The 15503-nt window shown below is 31.5% G+C and overlaps 1 protein-coding gene across 1 annotated transcript in view; it reads right to left on the bottom strand.

The window, feature by feature from the left end:
* The window catches only part of arid5b (AT-rich interaction domain 5B), a 254828-nt gene that overhangs the window by 201732 nt on the left and 37593 nt on the right, over positions 1-15503 (bottom strand). The window contains exon 3 of the mRNA NM_001442779.1: positions 13004-13238. Coding sequence (NP_001429708.1) covers positions 13004-13238 — 235 coding nt within the window. The remainder of the gene's footprint in view (positions 1-13003; positions 13239-15503) is intronic.

Raw genomic sequence — 15503 nt, 5'->3', positions numbered from 1 at the left:
GTATGAGTGTGATTGAGTGTGTACGGACGTTTCCCAGAGATGGGTTGCAGTTGGAAAGGCATCCGCTGGGTAAAATATAAGCTAAATAAGTTGGCAGTTCATTCCGCTGTGGCGACCCCGGATTAATAAAGGGCCTAAGCTGAAAAGAAAATGACTGAATGAATGAATGAATAAATGAATGATGGATTGATGATGGATGGATGACATAATTAAAAAAATACATTTAATATAAAAAAATCTGATTAATAATGGTTAATTAATTTAATATTAATTTTATGGTATTGATGGATGGATGGATGGATGGATGGATGGATGGATGGATGGATGGATGGATGGATGGATGGATGGATGGATGGATGGATGACATCATTTCAAATAACACATTTAATATTAAAAATCTGATTAATTAACACATGGATAATTAATTATTTTCATTAACTTTATGATATTTATAGATGGATGGATGGATGGATGGATGGAAGGATAAATGGAATAATGGATGGATAGATAATTTAAAATAATACATTCAATATTAAACACATGGTTAATTAATAATTGACACTTGGTTTATTAATAAATAAAATTTTATGATATTTATAGATGGATGGATGGATGGATGGATGGATGAAATAACATACTTAATTCCTGCTTAAGTCCTGTTAAGATGCTTTTCATTAAAAGTGTTTTTTATAATAAATAAATAAATAAATAAATAATATATATATATATATATATATATGAAACAGAAAACACTATCAGAAAATGCTATAACAATTTAATTTAATTAATTAGTTAAACTTTTGTGATTCATTAATAAAATCACATGGAATAGAATGGAATAAAATCACAGAGAAAACTGTTTGTGATTTTAAATCTTAAGCTCATGCAGGCTGTCATTAACGTTTAAAGTGTTGTCTTACTATGATTATGATCATACAAAACTAATGAGTAGACAATTAGATAGGCAGTAACTAGACAGTAGTAGACAGTGCGTTAAAATGCATGCATTCTGTCAGGTATGACATTAGCCTATTAGTAATTTCACGGTGGCTGTAATTGTGCCGCTACATCCCATCCACCATGAAAGAGGAGCCATTTGTGATGATATGCGATTATATCACCACCCTCAAGGTGCCTCGCAAACCATCTCTCAAACGTTTCCACTTCTCACGCTTCATGCAAATTCACACCTGATCGTCTTAAAGATTCCCCATCCGGCGTTGAGTTACCGTATCCTCATTATGTCCCATATCATACGCACATATCACAGCAGGGTGGAGCTCTGATCACACGCTGCATCTGATAACACACAGCCATTGTTCAAACACAACAACTCATGTGTCCTTACATACGCTGTAAAAAAATATCCATCTTATCAACTGTAAAAATGCAACAGTAAAAATATGTTCCCTGTTTAATAATACGTCTCGGTGGTCGCAATTTCGAGCCCTGTAAATATATTTATACATTTTAATACAAGAATTGCTGTGATGTGAAGAAAATATAAAACTGTGAAATCCATGATTTCAATGCACCGTGATGCACATATAATTGTAACCAAACAGAACCGTGAGACCAGAGTAGGTTCACATCTCTAATATATATATATATATATATATATATATATATATATATATATATATATATATATATATATATATATATATATATATATATAAAAATATATAAATATATATATATATATATATATATATATATATATATATATATATATATATACACACAAATATATATATATATATATATATATATTAGGGATGTAACGGTATTGTAAATACCGTCATGCCGCAATATTAATTTTTTTCGATATTACCGAAGTCGCATGACTCGGTAAAACTATAGGTCTTCTGAGAATATTTTCTCAGGCGAATGAAGCGAACGGGAGGTAGCGAAAACTACAATTCCCATCAGCCCATGCTTGACCATCATCCCTTGCGGTCTGTTGTCGCTACAGATCCAGTAATGCGGAAATGGAGTGTGCTGCTAGAAGCGGGGATGGAAAAGAGCTGAAAAACTCTAAAGCGGGTGTTGTCGCCGCGCGCGTACTGAATAGCGGTGTTGTCGCGCGAGTTCTTATCAGCTGTGTTGTCGCGCGCGTACTGAATAGCGGTGTTGTCGCGCGAGTTCTTATCAGCTGTGTTGTCGCGCGCGTACTGAATAGCGGTGTTGTCGCGCAAGTTCTTATCAGCTGTGTTGTCGCGCGCGTACTGAATAGCAATGTTGTCAGCACACTGTTCAGATTGATGCAGACATGAGACCTCTATCTTACTCATGGCTTGTCCTCTCAAGTGGGGGAAAGACAATGCACAACGTTACCCACTGCTGTCAACCTGGGCCAAGTCATATCTCTCTTGTCCCAGAAACCTCAGTCCCAAATGAGAGGGTTTTTTTCTGTTGCAGGGGACATTGTAAATGCCCAGAGATACCAGCAATATATATTGCTAACTAACTATTGTTTCCTTTAAATTACTATAGAATTTTGTTCATATTAGCAATAACAAGAGCCATCCTTCCTGAGACCTGAATGGTTTTGATGTTGCCAACCAAAGTAGAAATTGCATTAGGTAACGTCATCTTTAATTTGAGAAATATATCCCAAAGTCAAACTTGATCACGCTGCGTAACAAGGCCAGAGGAGAGATATGTTAATTACGACATTAAGAATACATTAAGTCAATTTTAAGTTGTTTGTCCTTTTTTCTATCTCTCTCTTTCTCTCTCTCTCTCTCTCTCTCTCTCTTGGTTCAGCTTCAGCAAGAACCATTAAACCTTTATTCCTCCATCTAAAACAGCAACTTGGCGGCTGAGGAGCATTTGAGCAAGCATAAGCAAATCCGCAAGAGTTTCTAACTGGCGAAATGGAATGTGACTTATAAACTAATTGCTGTCACTCGACACTTGTTTTGCCGCCTAAATGTGCGCTCGCTACAAAACTGATATATTACAAGATATTAGGCGCAAATTGGGTGTATCTGCAAGCTTATTCACAAAAATCTTCCCCATTAACTGGGAAGAGTGCCGTGATCTTTGCGTACTCTGAAAATGTCTGGCTGCACTGAATGTGATATTTTTTGAAAGCCGTAAAAAAAGAAAGCATTTAACAAAGAAAAATGGGCGGAACCGAAAGGGAACATCATTAAATCTACAGCACTTTCAAGGGCAGTCCAAAGATCTGCATTATTATTATGCAGCGTCCCCAGAGAGCTCTGACAGCAGCCTAATATGGCAGAATCCTTATAGCGGTCCTCCTGCTTCCCTCGAGACGTGGCTAAAATTATTGCAGTCCCTCAATCGAAAGCTGCAGGACGTTTCAAAATCTAATTATTGCGGACTTCAACAAATCAGAGCGCAAAGTTAGTCGGATTTCAAGATGCTAAGCCATTCCCTGATGGTAAAATAGAGGTGATAAACGTTTAAAGGGTTCATGCTCTATAGGACTATTGAATAAACTAAATTGGCCGTGGTGTATGTGTGTGAATGAATGTGTATGGATGTTTTCCAGTACTGGGTTGCAGCTGGAAGGGCATCTGCTGTGTAAAACATATGCTGGATAAGTTGGTGGTTCATTCCGCTGTGGTAACCCCTGAGGAATAGAGAGATTAATCCGAAGGAAAATGGATGAAATACGGTTGTTTACTGTAAAAATTCAAAATTGATTCAACGGTTTCTACCATATTTTTAAAGATAAAATACTGGCACACACACACACACACAGATATATATATATATGTGTGTGTGTGTGTGTGTGTATATATATATATATGCGTGTGTGTGTGTGTGTGTGTGTGTGTGTGTGTGTGTGTGTGTGTGTGTGTGTGTGTGTGTGTGTGTGTGTGTGTATTTTGGGATAAATCATAATCAAGATTATTTTGGTCATAATTGTAATCACGATTATTCAAAACGATTATCAGTTGAAGTCAAAATTATTAGCACTCCTGAGAATTTTTTTTTATATAAATATTTCCCAAATGATGCTTAACAGAGCAAGGTATTTTAACAGTATTTCATCTAATATTTTTTCTTCTAGGCTTATTTGTTTTATTTTAGCTTAAATAAAAGCAGGTTTAAATATTTTGAAACCCATTTTAAGGTCAATATTATTAGCCTCCTTAAGCAATATATTTTTGATTGTCTGCAGAAGAAACAACTGTTCTACAATGACTTGCCTAATTACTCTAGTGAAGCCTTTGAATTGCACTTTAATCTAAATGCTTGTATTTTGAGAAATATCTAGTAAATTATTATGTACTGTCATCATAGCAAAGATAAAAGAAATCAGTAATTAGAAATGAGATATCAAAACTATTATGTTCAGAAATAAGTTTAAAAACTTATTTCCATTAAACAGAAATTGGGGAGGAAAAGGGTTGCTAATATTCATGAGAGCTAATAATTCTGACTTCAACTTCATCTATACAGTTATATTCCACCCTGCAAAGGAAAGAGAAATAAATACAATAGAATAAAAATATGAAACAAACTGTGCTTTAAGCATCTTCACTGTAAGAAAAACATTTTAGCAACAAAAATCCTTCAGTCAAGAGCGGAGAGGGATTTTCTGGTTTTGTTTAATAATGATAAAAAGGCGGCAGCAAGAATAGTGCGCTGTCTCTTTAATGGTTTCTCTTTCACGTGTCTTTTGATCTTCAACTCGTTTGTTTATTACACAAATGAGGGTTACTATGAATAATCTTTAAACAACGCGTTTTGACACCTATTTGACCATTAAAGCGCGCACGTTAAGATGACTTTAGATGTCTGCGCTCCTCTGCTCGTATCAGTGTGCAAATGAGATCGAATGCTGACCGGCCGCATATTTCTGGCTGCACACACACATAAGCACGCGCTCTTTTGCGCTTTTAAGAGCAACACATGTGTTCAGCTGGAAATGGGGCGGTATATAATGCAATAATCATTTATCTCGATTAATGCTTTTTTATAGTCGTTTGAAGTCAAAATCGAAATCGGATTTTCGATTAATTGCACAACCCTAATATATATATATATATATATATATATATATTAATATTTAGAAAACGTTTTAATAAATGCTACAGTTTCTGTAGTAATAACTAAATTGAACTGTAATAAATAAGTTAATATACTTCAGGTTTTACTGTGCATTTAACAAAAGAAAGACACTCAAATAGGTTTAGGGATTAAATGATAGCAGATGGCAAACCTTTTCATTTTGCGGTGAACTATCCCTTTAAATTTATTACAAACAGCTATTTTTTACATCCCCTCACAATTTTCTTGGCAGTCAGTATTTTTTGCTGGCTGACGTCCACATACCAGACGGCGAGGGGGGGAAAAAAACACTTTTAATTATTAACACTCTCTCTATTTGTGCAGGTGAACAATCAGCTTTTAATTCTGTATCAATTATAGCGTTTGTATTTTTACACCAACAGGAGCGCAGTGCTGTTTCAACAGTGATTGACAATATTCATATCACCTGCAGACAGCTTTTTCATCTTGAGAAACCTGGGAAGAAGTGTTAAAATGCTCCAGGTGAAAAAAATTAAAAGCATGACATGACAATGAAACATTCTCCTCAGCTCAAATTCATTTCATAACAATCTCTGATCTCATATTTGAAAAAAAAAAACGCCCAGGCTTATTCTGAAAACATACCCCTATATGCATTTCTGGGGAGTGCCAAATATATCCCAGGAGTTTTTTTTTTTTGCAGTTTTAGTTTTCTCGAATCCACCAGAGCCCTCTGTGTATGTTTTTTAAGATCTCAAATTTCTCTTGTGAGTGCCATTCTTGCCTGTTGTTTACGCGCAAATCCACCAGAGGCCGCTGTCGACTGACTGACAGACCGATATGCCCACCTTCACCTACACAGTGTATATAGAATATTCATTTTTAATATTCAATATTCATGACAACACTATGTTTCCCCACTGCTGTTCATCTAAGAGAGTAACTTTTTCCAGCACAATTTTTAAACATAATTAGTTCTTTCTGATAAATATTCTAATTTGCTGCTGCTGTGATGGCAGTGCATAGTACAATTACCGGCCACTTTATTAGGTACACCTTACTAGTACCGGGTTGGACCCCCTTTTGCCTTCAGAACTGCCCTAATCCTTTGTGGCATAGATTCAGCAAGGTACTGGAAATGTTACTCAGAGATTTTGGTCCATATTGACATAACGCAGTTGCAAGCAGTCGGCAGCACATCCATGATGCGAATCTCCTGTTCTACCACATTGCAAAGGTGCTCTATTGGATTGAGGGCACAAAGTGTGCCAAGAAAACATCCCTCACACCATTACACCACCACCACCAGACTGGATCCATCCTTTCATGTTGTTGAGGCCAAATTCCGACCCTCCCCCCAAAAATCGAGACTCATCAGATCAAGCAAAGTTTTTCCAATATTCTATATTGAGCTACGCCTGAGCTGGAACCAGTTTGGCCATTCTCCTATGACCTCTGGCATCAACAAGGCATTTGCGTCTACAGAACTGCCGCTCATTGGATATTTTCAGACCATTATCTTTAAACGCTAGAGATGGCAGTGCATGAAAATCCCAGTAGATCCGCAGTTTCTGAAATACTCAGACCAGCTTATCTGGCACCAACAACCAGTCACTAAATCACCTTTCTTCCCCATTCTGATGCTTAGTTTGAACTGCAGCAGATTGTCTGGGACCATGTCTACATGCCTAAATGCATTAAAATGAGTTGCTGCCATGTGATTGGCTGATTAGAAATTTGTGTTAACGAGAGGTTGGACAATTGCAGCTAATTAAAAAAAAAGAAAAAAAAAACTTACATTACTAATGCTTTCCTTCTTAGACTTTACACACCTGAAACTTGCCTATAGCACTTATTCATTGTTGATCTTATAGTTGTGTAAATTGCTTCCTTGTCCTCATTTGTAAGTCGCTTAAGATAAAAGCGTCTGCTAAATGACTAAATGTAAATGTAAAATGGCTGGTGAGTGCATATTTTCTGTTATTTAATAAGATATTATACTAGTACATAATAGTACATACTAGTACATATTTTACAAGATATATTTACTAGTATTTAGCTTAAAGTGCAATACATACATACATACATATATATATATATATATATATATATATATATATATATATATATATATATATATATATATATATATACTTTTTTGATCACTGTATCTAGTAGTTTTTAACGTTACTAGCCACTTGCCATTTTCACTAGCCACAATTTTGTTGCTGGGAAAATATATTTTATATGCATAAATTTGACTTTGACATGCAAAAATTACTTGATTTAGATTATGTGGAATGTCCACATGCCTCCTTATTCATTTTACTTTCTGTGTATGTTCAGTATGAGCTTGCTCAGTGGTTTAATAGTGTTGTATCACAATCAGTTTTTATTTCTGGTGACTTTTCAGAGCTCAAAGGATTTACCAAATTTATCTCCATGACCACACTAAAAATAAATCAATAATTATTTCTTAGCCACAAATTTTAAATAATGTGTCAAAACAAGCAAAATATAGCTGTATACTATACTTTTTATTTAACAAAACATAAAAAAATAAATAAATAAACAGTTGACAGCAGTTAACTACACATAATCGGGAAGTTAATATCCTATATCCTTTTTAAATAATGGTTAAAGCGAAAGCAACCAGTGCTGCTTACTAAAAGACCAATCTGAAGCTCTTGAAAGCAGCAGGACTGTGGGTGCATGAGCATAACTTTTTGTCTAGTCTATTTGAAAGAGAACCGATCACACCAGTTGCGTTTCCAGGCACGGTTGTTTCAAGCAAGGAAACGGGAGTGCGCACGTGTTTTAAACAGTCGCGCGCATCACATCAGCAGTGATTATCCTTTCATTCGGTATTTCGGTATATCCTCTCATTCAGTTATTCGGTATTTTGCCCGCACGAACAAAATTATAATTGTCAGTCGTGCTGCTTCTCGATTCTAAGATCGCATTTGCACGAATATTGGGCCATCCTTATTGTTGAACCCTGCTTTTAACAAAACTACAAATTCAACAGTATTTCCTATAATATATATACTATACATAATATATATATATAATATATAATACATATAAATACAATTTAAAAAGCACTTTCAACTAGCCAAAGTGGCTATTGTAGGTGGTTATCTTGGCGGGTTACACCCACCAACCTGCCAAGTTAGAATTTAGCGGTGGCGGGTTAGATAACCACCTACACTAGCCACTTTGGCTAGTTGAAAATGCTTTTTAAATTGTAGTTATATATTATATATAGTATATATATTATAGGAAATACTGTTAAATTTCTTTGGCCCTTTAAACATCCCTTAATTAAAAAAAAAAAGTGCATGAAAAAATTTAAATGCATAAAAATGAGGACTGATCATTTTGACTTCGAATATATAAATATATTACAGATTGTCAGCAAGAATATTTCACTTACCAATTGACCAATTTTTTTTGCTTGTTAGTTTGATTACTGTTGATTCCAAATACAATAAATCTGTTTATATAAAACTTGTAGTAACGGTGCTCTTAATTGGTGGGTGCGACTAAATTTTGGCTGATGCACCTAAATTTTTAAAGTTAGGAGCACCGGTGCTACCAAGCAAAAAGGTTAAATTCGAGCCCTGCTAAATCACCTTTCTTCCCCATTTATATATTATATATAGTATACATATATATAGTATTTATATATTATATATAGTATACATATTATAGGAAACACTGGTAAATTTCTTTGGCCCGTTAAACGTCACTTTATTTTTAAAAAGTGCATGAAAAAATGTAAGTGCATAAAAAAGTGGACTGATCATTTTGACTTCGAATATATACATATATTACAGATTGTCAGCAAGAATATTTCACTTACCAAGTAAATCAATTTAGTATTCTGTCAACACAAACACTCTCATGTATAAAGTCATTAAAAAGCGACTTATTAACATTACAAAAATGCACACGCTCACAATGCACAAAGAAATAATAAGGTTGCAGGGCCGACAGCGAATAAATCACAGATCTTTTTTCGTGCAGCTATTGATTGTCATTCGCAGCTGTAGCCTGCACATAAGCTACAGTGACAAAGCATCCATTATTGATTCTTCTATCTCATAGGAACCTCATACATCAGTCCACTTGAGAGCACGTTTGCCTCCACGCTTCCAGACAAAGCCATATGCAAATCCAAGCAACTGGCATATAAAAAAAAAAGATGCATCCAGCTAGAGCTGCATAATTATTATATGCAGTAAATTGAAAAGGCTGATAGATGTATATTTGGCCCTTCAATGGCTTTTAGCCTGATTTAGATGCAATGCACTAAAAATGAATCCTTCGTGAATCTGTTGTACACTGCAAATTAAATTTGGATTATTTTTCGTGTAAATATCTGAAAAGTCCTAGTTTTTTTTTTAAAGCAAGCAACAAATATTGTCTTGTTTTAGGAAATGATGGTGTGTAAATGCTCATTAATGTGCAGATGAATCACACACAGCTTGATTATGCTTCCTGTGTGATTGCGCAGTACATTTAGTTGGATTTAGCAATGCTTTATAGGTTTCTTTTTTTAACTTTAGCTCAATTTTGGCCATCAATTTTTTTTAATTCAAGCAAAACAATTGTATTTCAAAGCGAAAACAAAATCATCTTGCTTAAATTAAAGAAAAAGTCATCTAATTCTGACATATTATTTCTAAAAAAAAAGACAATATCTTTTGCTTGTAGAAAATGCTTCTTGATCTAAGAACTTTGAGGCAGATGGACTAGAAACAAGACAAAAACTCTTAATAGGGTAAGTATTATTATTATTATTTTTTATTTAGTTTAAAACCAATCAACATTATCTTCCCACCACCGCTGACTAACCAATACCGACTATATATTTTAAAATGGAATGGATATTTTACCAAAAAAAATTTTTCATTATTTTGCGTTATGTTATTTTGGAAGAGTAATAGATTAAAACGCATTTAATGTCACCCTACAACCTCAGGGACCTATTAAGGTTACATTTTTAAACTGTAATATTGTAGTCTAAACCTAAACCAATCAAGACTAACTGTATATAATTTGAAAGCTTAAAATTTGTCATTTCCATATATAGTGAGGGAGTTTTGGTGGATATTACCGAGTAACAGTTATTTATTAATTTGCTGAAAGGATACGTATTATAAAGCATTCGTAAATCCTAATAAATTACTTTGCTAAAGCCATCCACACGTAAAATTGAGTTTAGATGTTTTTTAGAGGTTAAATAATACCAGTCTGCCCATATTAATCTAAAATTGCATGTTGACTTTACAAATATTGTCAAAAGTATTTAAAATATTGTTCACATTTCTCAAAACATAGGGGGCGCCCTTGTGTGTTCATCAATGTAAACTGCATATCATATATGACCTGGTGGTCATGTTTTGAACTGCAGCCAAACAAACTCATACTAAAAGCTAATCTTTTGATATATCAACTTGAAATTTGCAAAATATTTTGTTCAGATATTTAGCTTTGATTTTTTGCCAATTTTAAGCTAGAACATGTTTTGCAAAACATACATTTTATGTATGAAATGAACACATACACTTCTTTTCTTTAAGATAAAGGCACACAACTTGTGTTTAACGTTTTTTTTCACTTCATATTAAAAAAGTTGTGGAGACAGATAAGGAGTTAATTGCAGAAATCAATTCTTGACTTTTCAGTCACCCAGAAGAGGGATATAGCTAAAATAATTACCTTCACTTTTCCTAGCTTTATGTGATATTCAATACATCTATATACCCTTAATAGTTTTTCAGACATGAGAATATTTTCAATGTCTATACTAACAGCACATTATTGGGCCAGTTGACATTTCTGTGTGGAGTTTGCATGTTCTCCCCATGTTCGTGTGTGTGCTCAGCACATTTCAATGCTTTTGTAATTGAGTTTTATGTCAGTTTCATGCCTCAGGGAGCCCACTATAAATATTTGTGTGAATTAGCATTTGTGTCAAAAAACTGTCAAAAAGTTTTTTAGTAAAAAGTCTATTTTAGTACCAACTTGAAAATAAAATGAAATAAAAAATTTAATTAAATTAAAAACTAAATAAAAAATTTCATTAAATTAAATTACATTTTAACCTGGTTTTCACAAGATTTTTTTTCCAAGGACAAGTATTAAATAAACATAATTAAATAATTTAGTTATTTGCCCAAAAATATAAGTAGCCTATAATGAATGCCAAAATAACTTTTTTATTTAGTAAATGTTTGCATTTATTTTTATTTAGTAAACAGCATCTTTTCTATTTTGGCCACTTTAATTTATTTTGGGCTACCAAAATCTGAACAGTGCCTGTCCGAAGAGCTACCAGATATTTAGAAATTTTGCGAGACACGATAATGGGATGAATGTATATAAGCATATGAATAAAATTTTGACAGCCAAAATTGAGCTAAACTAAAAAAAAGAAACCTTTAAAAGCATTGCTAAATCCAACTAAACGTACTGCGCAATCACACCGGAAGCATAATCAAGCTGGGTGTGATTCGTCTGCACATTAATGAGCATTTACACACCATATTGTTCTCAGTTAATGAGAGACACAAACAAGCGAAAGAGGAAAAAAAGCGCTGAGGGAGATGAACACGGGCGACTCCCTGCCTGTTTAAACAAGTGTCACACTCAAACACTTTCTTGTTGTGTCTTGTACAATCACTTACGTTTCTCCTCGCCGTAAAAAAAATAGGTTTTGACGCTCATAAAAAAAGAAACATTCAAAGCGTGTTATTATGGAGGACTGCAGGCGTTTAGTCATGACAAACAACACACTGTGATTTCAAAAGCTCACTGAACACACACACTGCAATCAGAAACATTTGGGATAATTAAAGACATTGTAATGTTTTTTAAAAGGTGCTGCTTAGGTTGCCAAGTCTGCATTTGATCCAGAATACAGTAACTTCACAATATTAATGCTTATTTGTAACTAGTTAAATAAGACTTCCTAATATATAAATAAATATATATATATATATATATATATATATATATATATATATATATATATATATATATATATATATTTCATAGTTTTTGTCCAATAATGAGCAAGAATTAAAAAACTTCTTAATTAAGAAATGTTTTATGAATTTTTGAGAAATGTTGTACATTCCCTAAGTTGTACAATAAAAAAGGAAAATAAGAAAATAAATAGTTAAACAAAATAATAAATTTGCAATCGTCCCAAAAAAAATCCTAAAAACTGTAAAGTTGCAAAATAAAAAAGGAAATAATTAAATAAATAATTATAAAAAATTTATTTATTATTAATTTGTAATAAAAAAATCCTTAAAATGTAGTTGTTGTAAAACAAAAAAAGGAAGTAAATAAATAATTAAATTAATTAATAAGTTTGTAATCATCAAAAAAAAATTCTAAAAAATTTAGTTGTTGTAAAAAAAAGGGGGAAATAAGTGAATAAATAATTAAATAAAACAACAAATTTGTAAGAGTAGAAACTAAAATAAATGCAATTTAGTTGTAAAATAAAAAAGGAAATTGGAATATAAATAAATAAATAAACAAATAAATAAATAAAATTCACATTTTGTAATCATAAAAATAAGGCTCCTAAAAATATTATTAAGTTGTAAAATAAAAAAGGGAAAAAATAAGTACATAAATATTTAAATAAAAAATAATTTTGTAATCGAAAAAATTAATTTCTTAAAAATGGAGTTAAGTTGTAAAATAAAAAAGCTAAATAATTAAATAATTAATAATTTGTCAAATTCATTCAAATACCAGATTATCATAGCACATAGCACAGTTTTTTTAATATTTTAAAATCATTTTAAGGTCAAAAATATAAGCCCCTTTAAGCAACTAATGAATAATAAATTGGGGAAAACATATACAGGAGAGCTAATAATTCTAACTTCAACTGTACATCTGATGTAGAATGGCATCGCGTGGCAAACAGAAGAGCGAGTAACAAGAGAAAAGCTGCTCTTACCGAGTTCAGCCTTCTCTTTGAGGACGTCCTTGAAGTTGAGTCCGCTGTTGAGCGTTGACTCTCTGTATTTGTGGAGGGCTTCTCGCTGGCCATTCTTGCCCAGCTCCTTCAGCACACCGGGCTTCAGCGGGACGGCCTGAAGACCCTTCTTCCAGCTCCGCAAATCTGACACCATCCATTTTACCAGATCCTCCAACTTCACGATCACCTTCTCTGACACGGCGATAACTTCATCCTGTAGAGAGAGTGAGACGGACACAATCAGCAAGGTTGGAGGAGTAGTAAAAGTTCAGCCTTTTTAAATGGTTTTCCTCCCTGTATGTATGTTACATTAAACAGCAAAATAAATTAAAATAAAATAAATTATTTTTGATTAAAATTAAATTAAAGTAAACTAAAATGTTTTGTTAGATTTTTAATACATTAATAATAATAATAATAATAATAATAATAATAAAAATATTAATAATAATATCCATCCATCCATTTTCAACCAAATAAAATAAAATAAGTTATTTTTGAATAAAACTAAATTAAGATAAATTAAAATGTAATAAAACCTCAATAGGATTAAATAAAAAAAAACAATAGTAAAATAAAAGTATTTTTTATTAATTATTTAATAACAATGATAATAATAATAATAATAATATCATCATCCAGCCAGCCATTTTCAACCGTTTAAATTCAATAAAATAAAATTTTTATTTAATTAAAATTAAAATGTTTAAAAAAAATTATTATATATAAATGTAAATTAAATAAAAAAGATTTTGATCCTATTATTATCCTAATATTTATTATTATTATTATCATTATTATTGATAATAATAATAATAATAATAGCATCATCCATCCATTTTCAACCAAATAAAATAAGTTATTGTTGATTAAAATAAAATAAAATACATTTGTTCATAAAACTTAAAAATATATAAATAAATAAAAAATATTTTAATTAATTATTATTTATTTTTCTAATAATAATAACATCATCATTCCATCCATTTTCAACCATATAAAATATTTTAGTTACAATTGTTTTTTAATAAATTAAATAAATTAAAATTTTATAAGAAATTAAATTAAATTAAATTAAAATGTAAATAAAATAAAAAATATTTTGATTAATTATTTATTATTATTGATATTTTTAATATTATCATCCATCAGTTTTCACCAAATAAAAGAAGTTATTTTTGATTAAAATAAAATGTAATAAAAATAGAATAAAACCTAAACAAAATAAAATAATTATTCATAAATAATAATAATAATAATAATAATAACATCATCATCATCATCCATCCATCTATTTTCAACTGTTGTCAACCATTGTTTATTTAAAACCTTAAAACATTATGCAATTTTGAGTGCGCCTTATACAGGTGATTGTGCTTGACAAAAAAAAAGCCAGAAGTAAAAATATTATAAGAAATACTGTGAAAAAGTTCCTTGCTCTGTTAAAAATCATGTAGAAAATATTTGAAAAAGAAAAAAAAATTTCACAGGAGGGCTCATGACTTTTATTCAACTGCATATTGTAAAACACTCTAGCTTGCGCAATTGTAAATACTGTATTTTGGAGAGTTATCCCACTGTAATGCGTCACGGCAGTAAAGCAGAATTGGCCAGGCAGACTTGCTTACATTATTAGTTTATAAAATTGCAGCAAGAGCTTTGCTTGTGATCTGGCAGAGGATAACAGAAGGGTCGCGGTTATAGAGGGAATCTGGGGAACAGATGCGCTGGTGTTTGGCAGAGCTCTGGATCCTGCACTTTCTGACTGAGCGAACAGACAACATTCACCAAACGCTTCCTTTACACTGTTTGCCCAAGTCTGATTCAATAAAGCTGAGAAACGATCAGATCTTTTCTTCTTTTCTTAAAATAATTGTAAAAATATATATAATAATGTGTTAGCAAAATAAACTAAAATAAAAGTTGTTCAACTACAATAAATAAATGTAATAAAATTAATACAATTAACTTAAATTGAGTAAGTGTAATGTAACTAACTGTATACTTGTTTACAAATAAAATAAAATTAAATGTAACTACCTGTGTACTTGAGATTGATTGAGAAAACATCATAAAATAATGTAAAATCAATTTAAATTCAACTAACTGTGTGCTTGTACAGATAAAATAAAATAAATAAATACAATAAGTCAACTACAATAAATAAATGTAATAAAATTAACTTAAATTAAGAAACTTAAATTAAATAAATAAAACTAACTGCGAACTTGTGAATGATTGATAAAATAAAATAAAATTAAATTAATTAAACTAACTGCATGCTTGGTTGAAAAAATATAATAAAAAATCTAAAATTAAATTAAACTAACTATAGACATTAAATAAACTAATAAAATAATAGACTAATAAAATTAACTTAAATTAAGAAACTTAAAATAAATAAATAAAACTAACTGCGAACTTGTAAATGATTGATAAAATAAAATAAAAGAAAATAGAATAAAAGAAAATAAAATAA

The sequence above is a fragment of the Danio rerio genome, chromosome 12, assembly GCF_052040795.2.
Source record: "Danio rerio strain M-AB ecotype USA chromosome 12, GRCz13ab, whole genome shotgun sequence".
Taxonomy (NCBI): Eukaryota; Metazoa; Chordata; class Actinopteri; order Cypriniformes; family Danionidae; genus Danio; species Danio rerio.
Note: the sequence above shows the minus strand (reverse complement) of the source record. Positions and strands in the feature narration are given on the sequence as shown.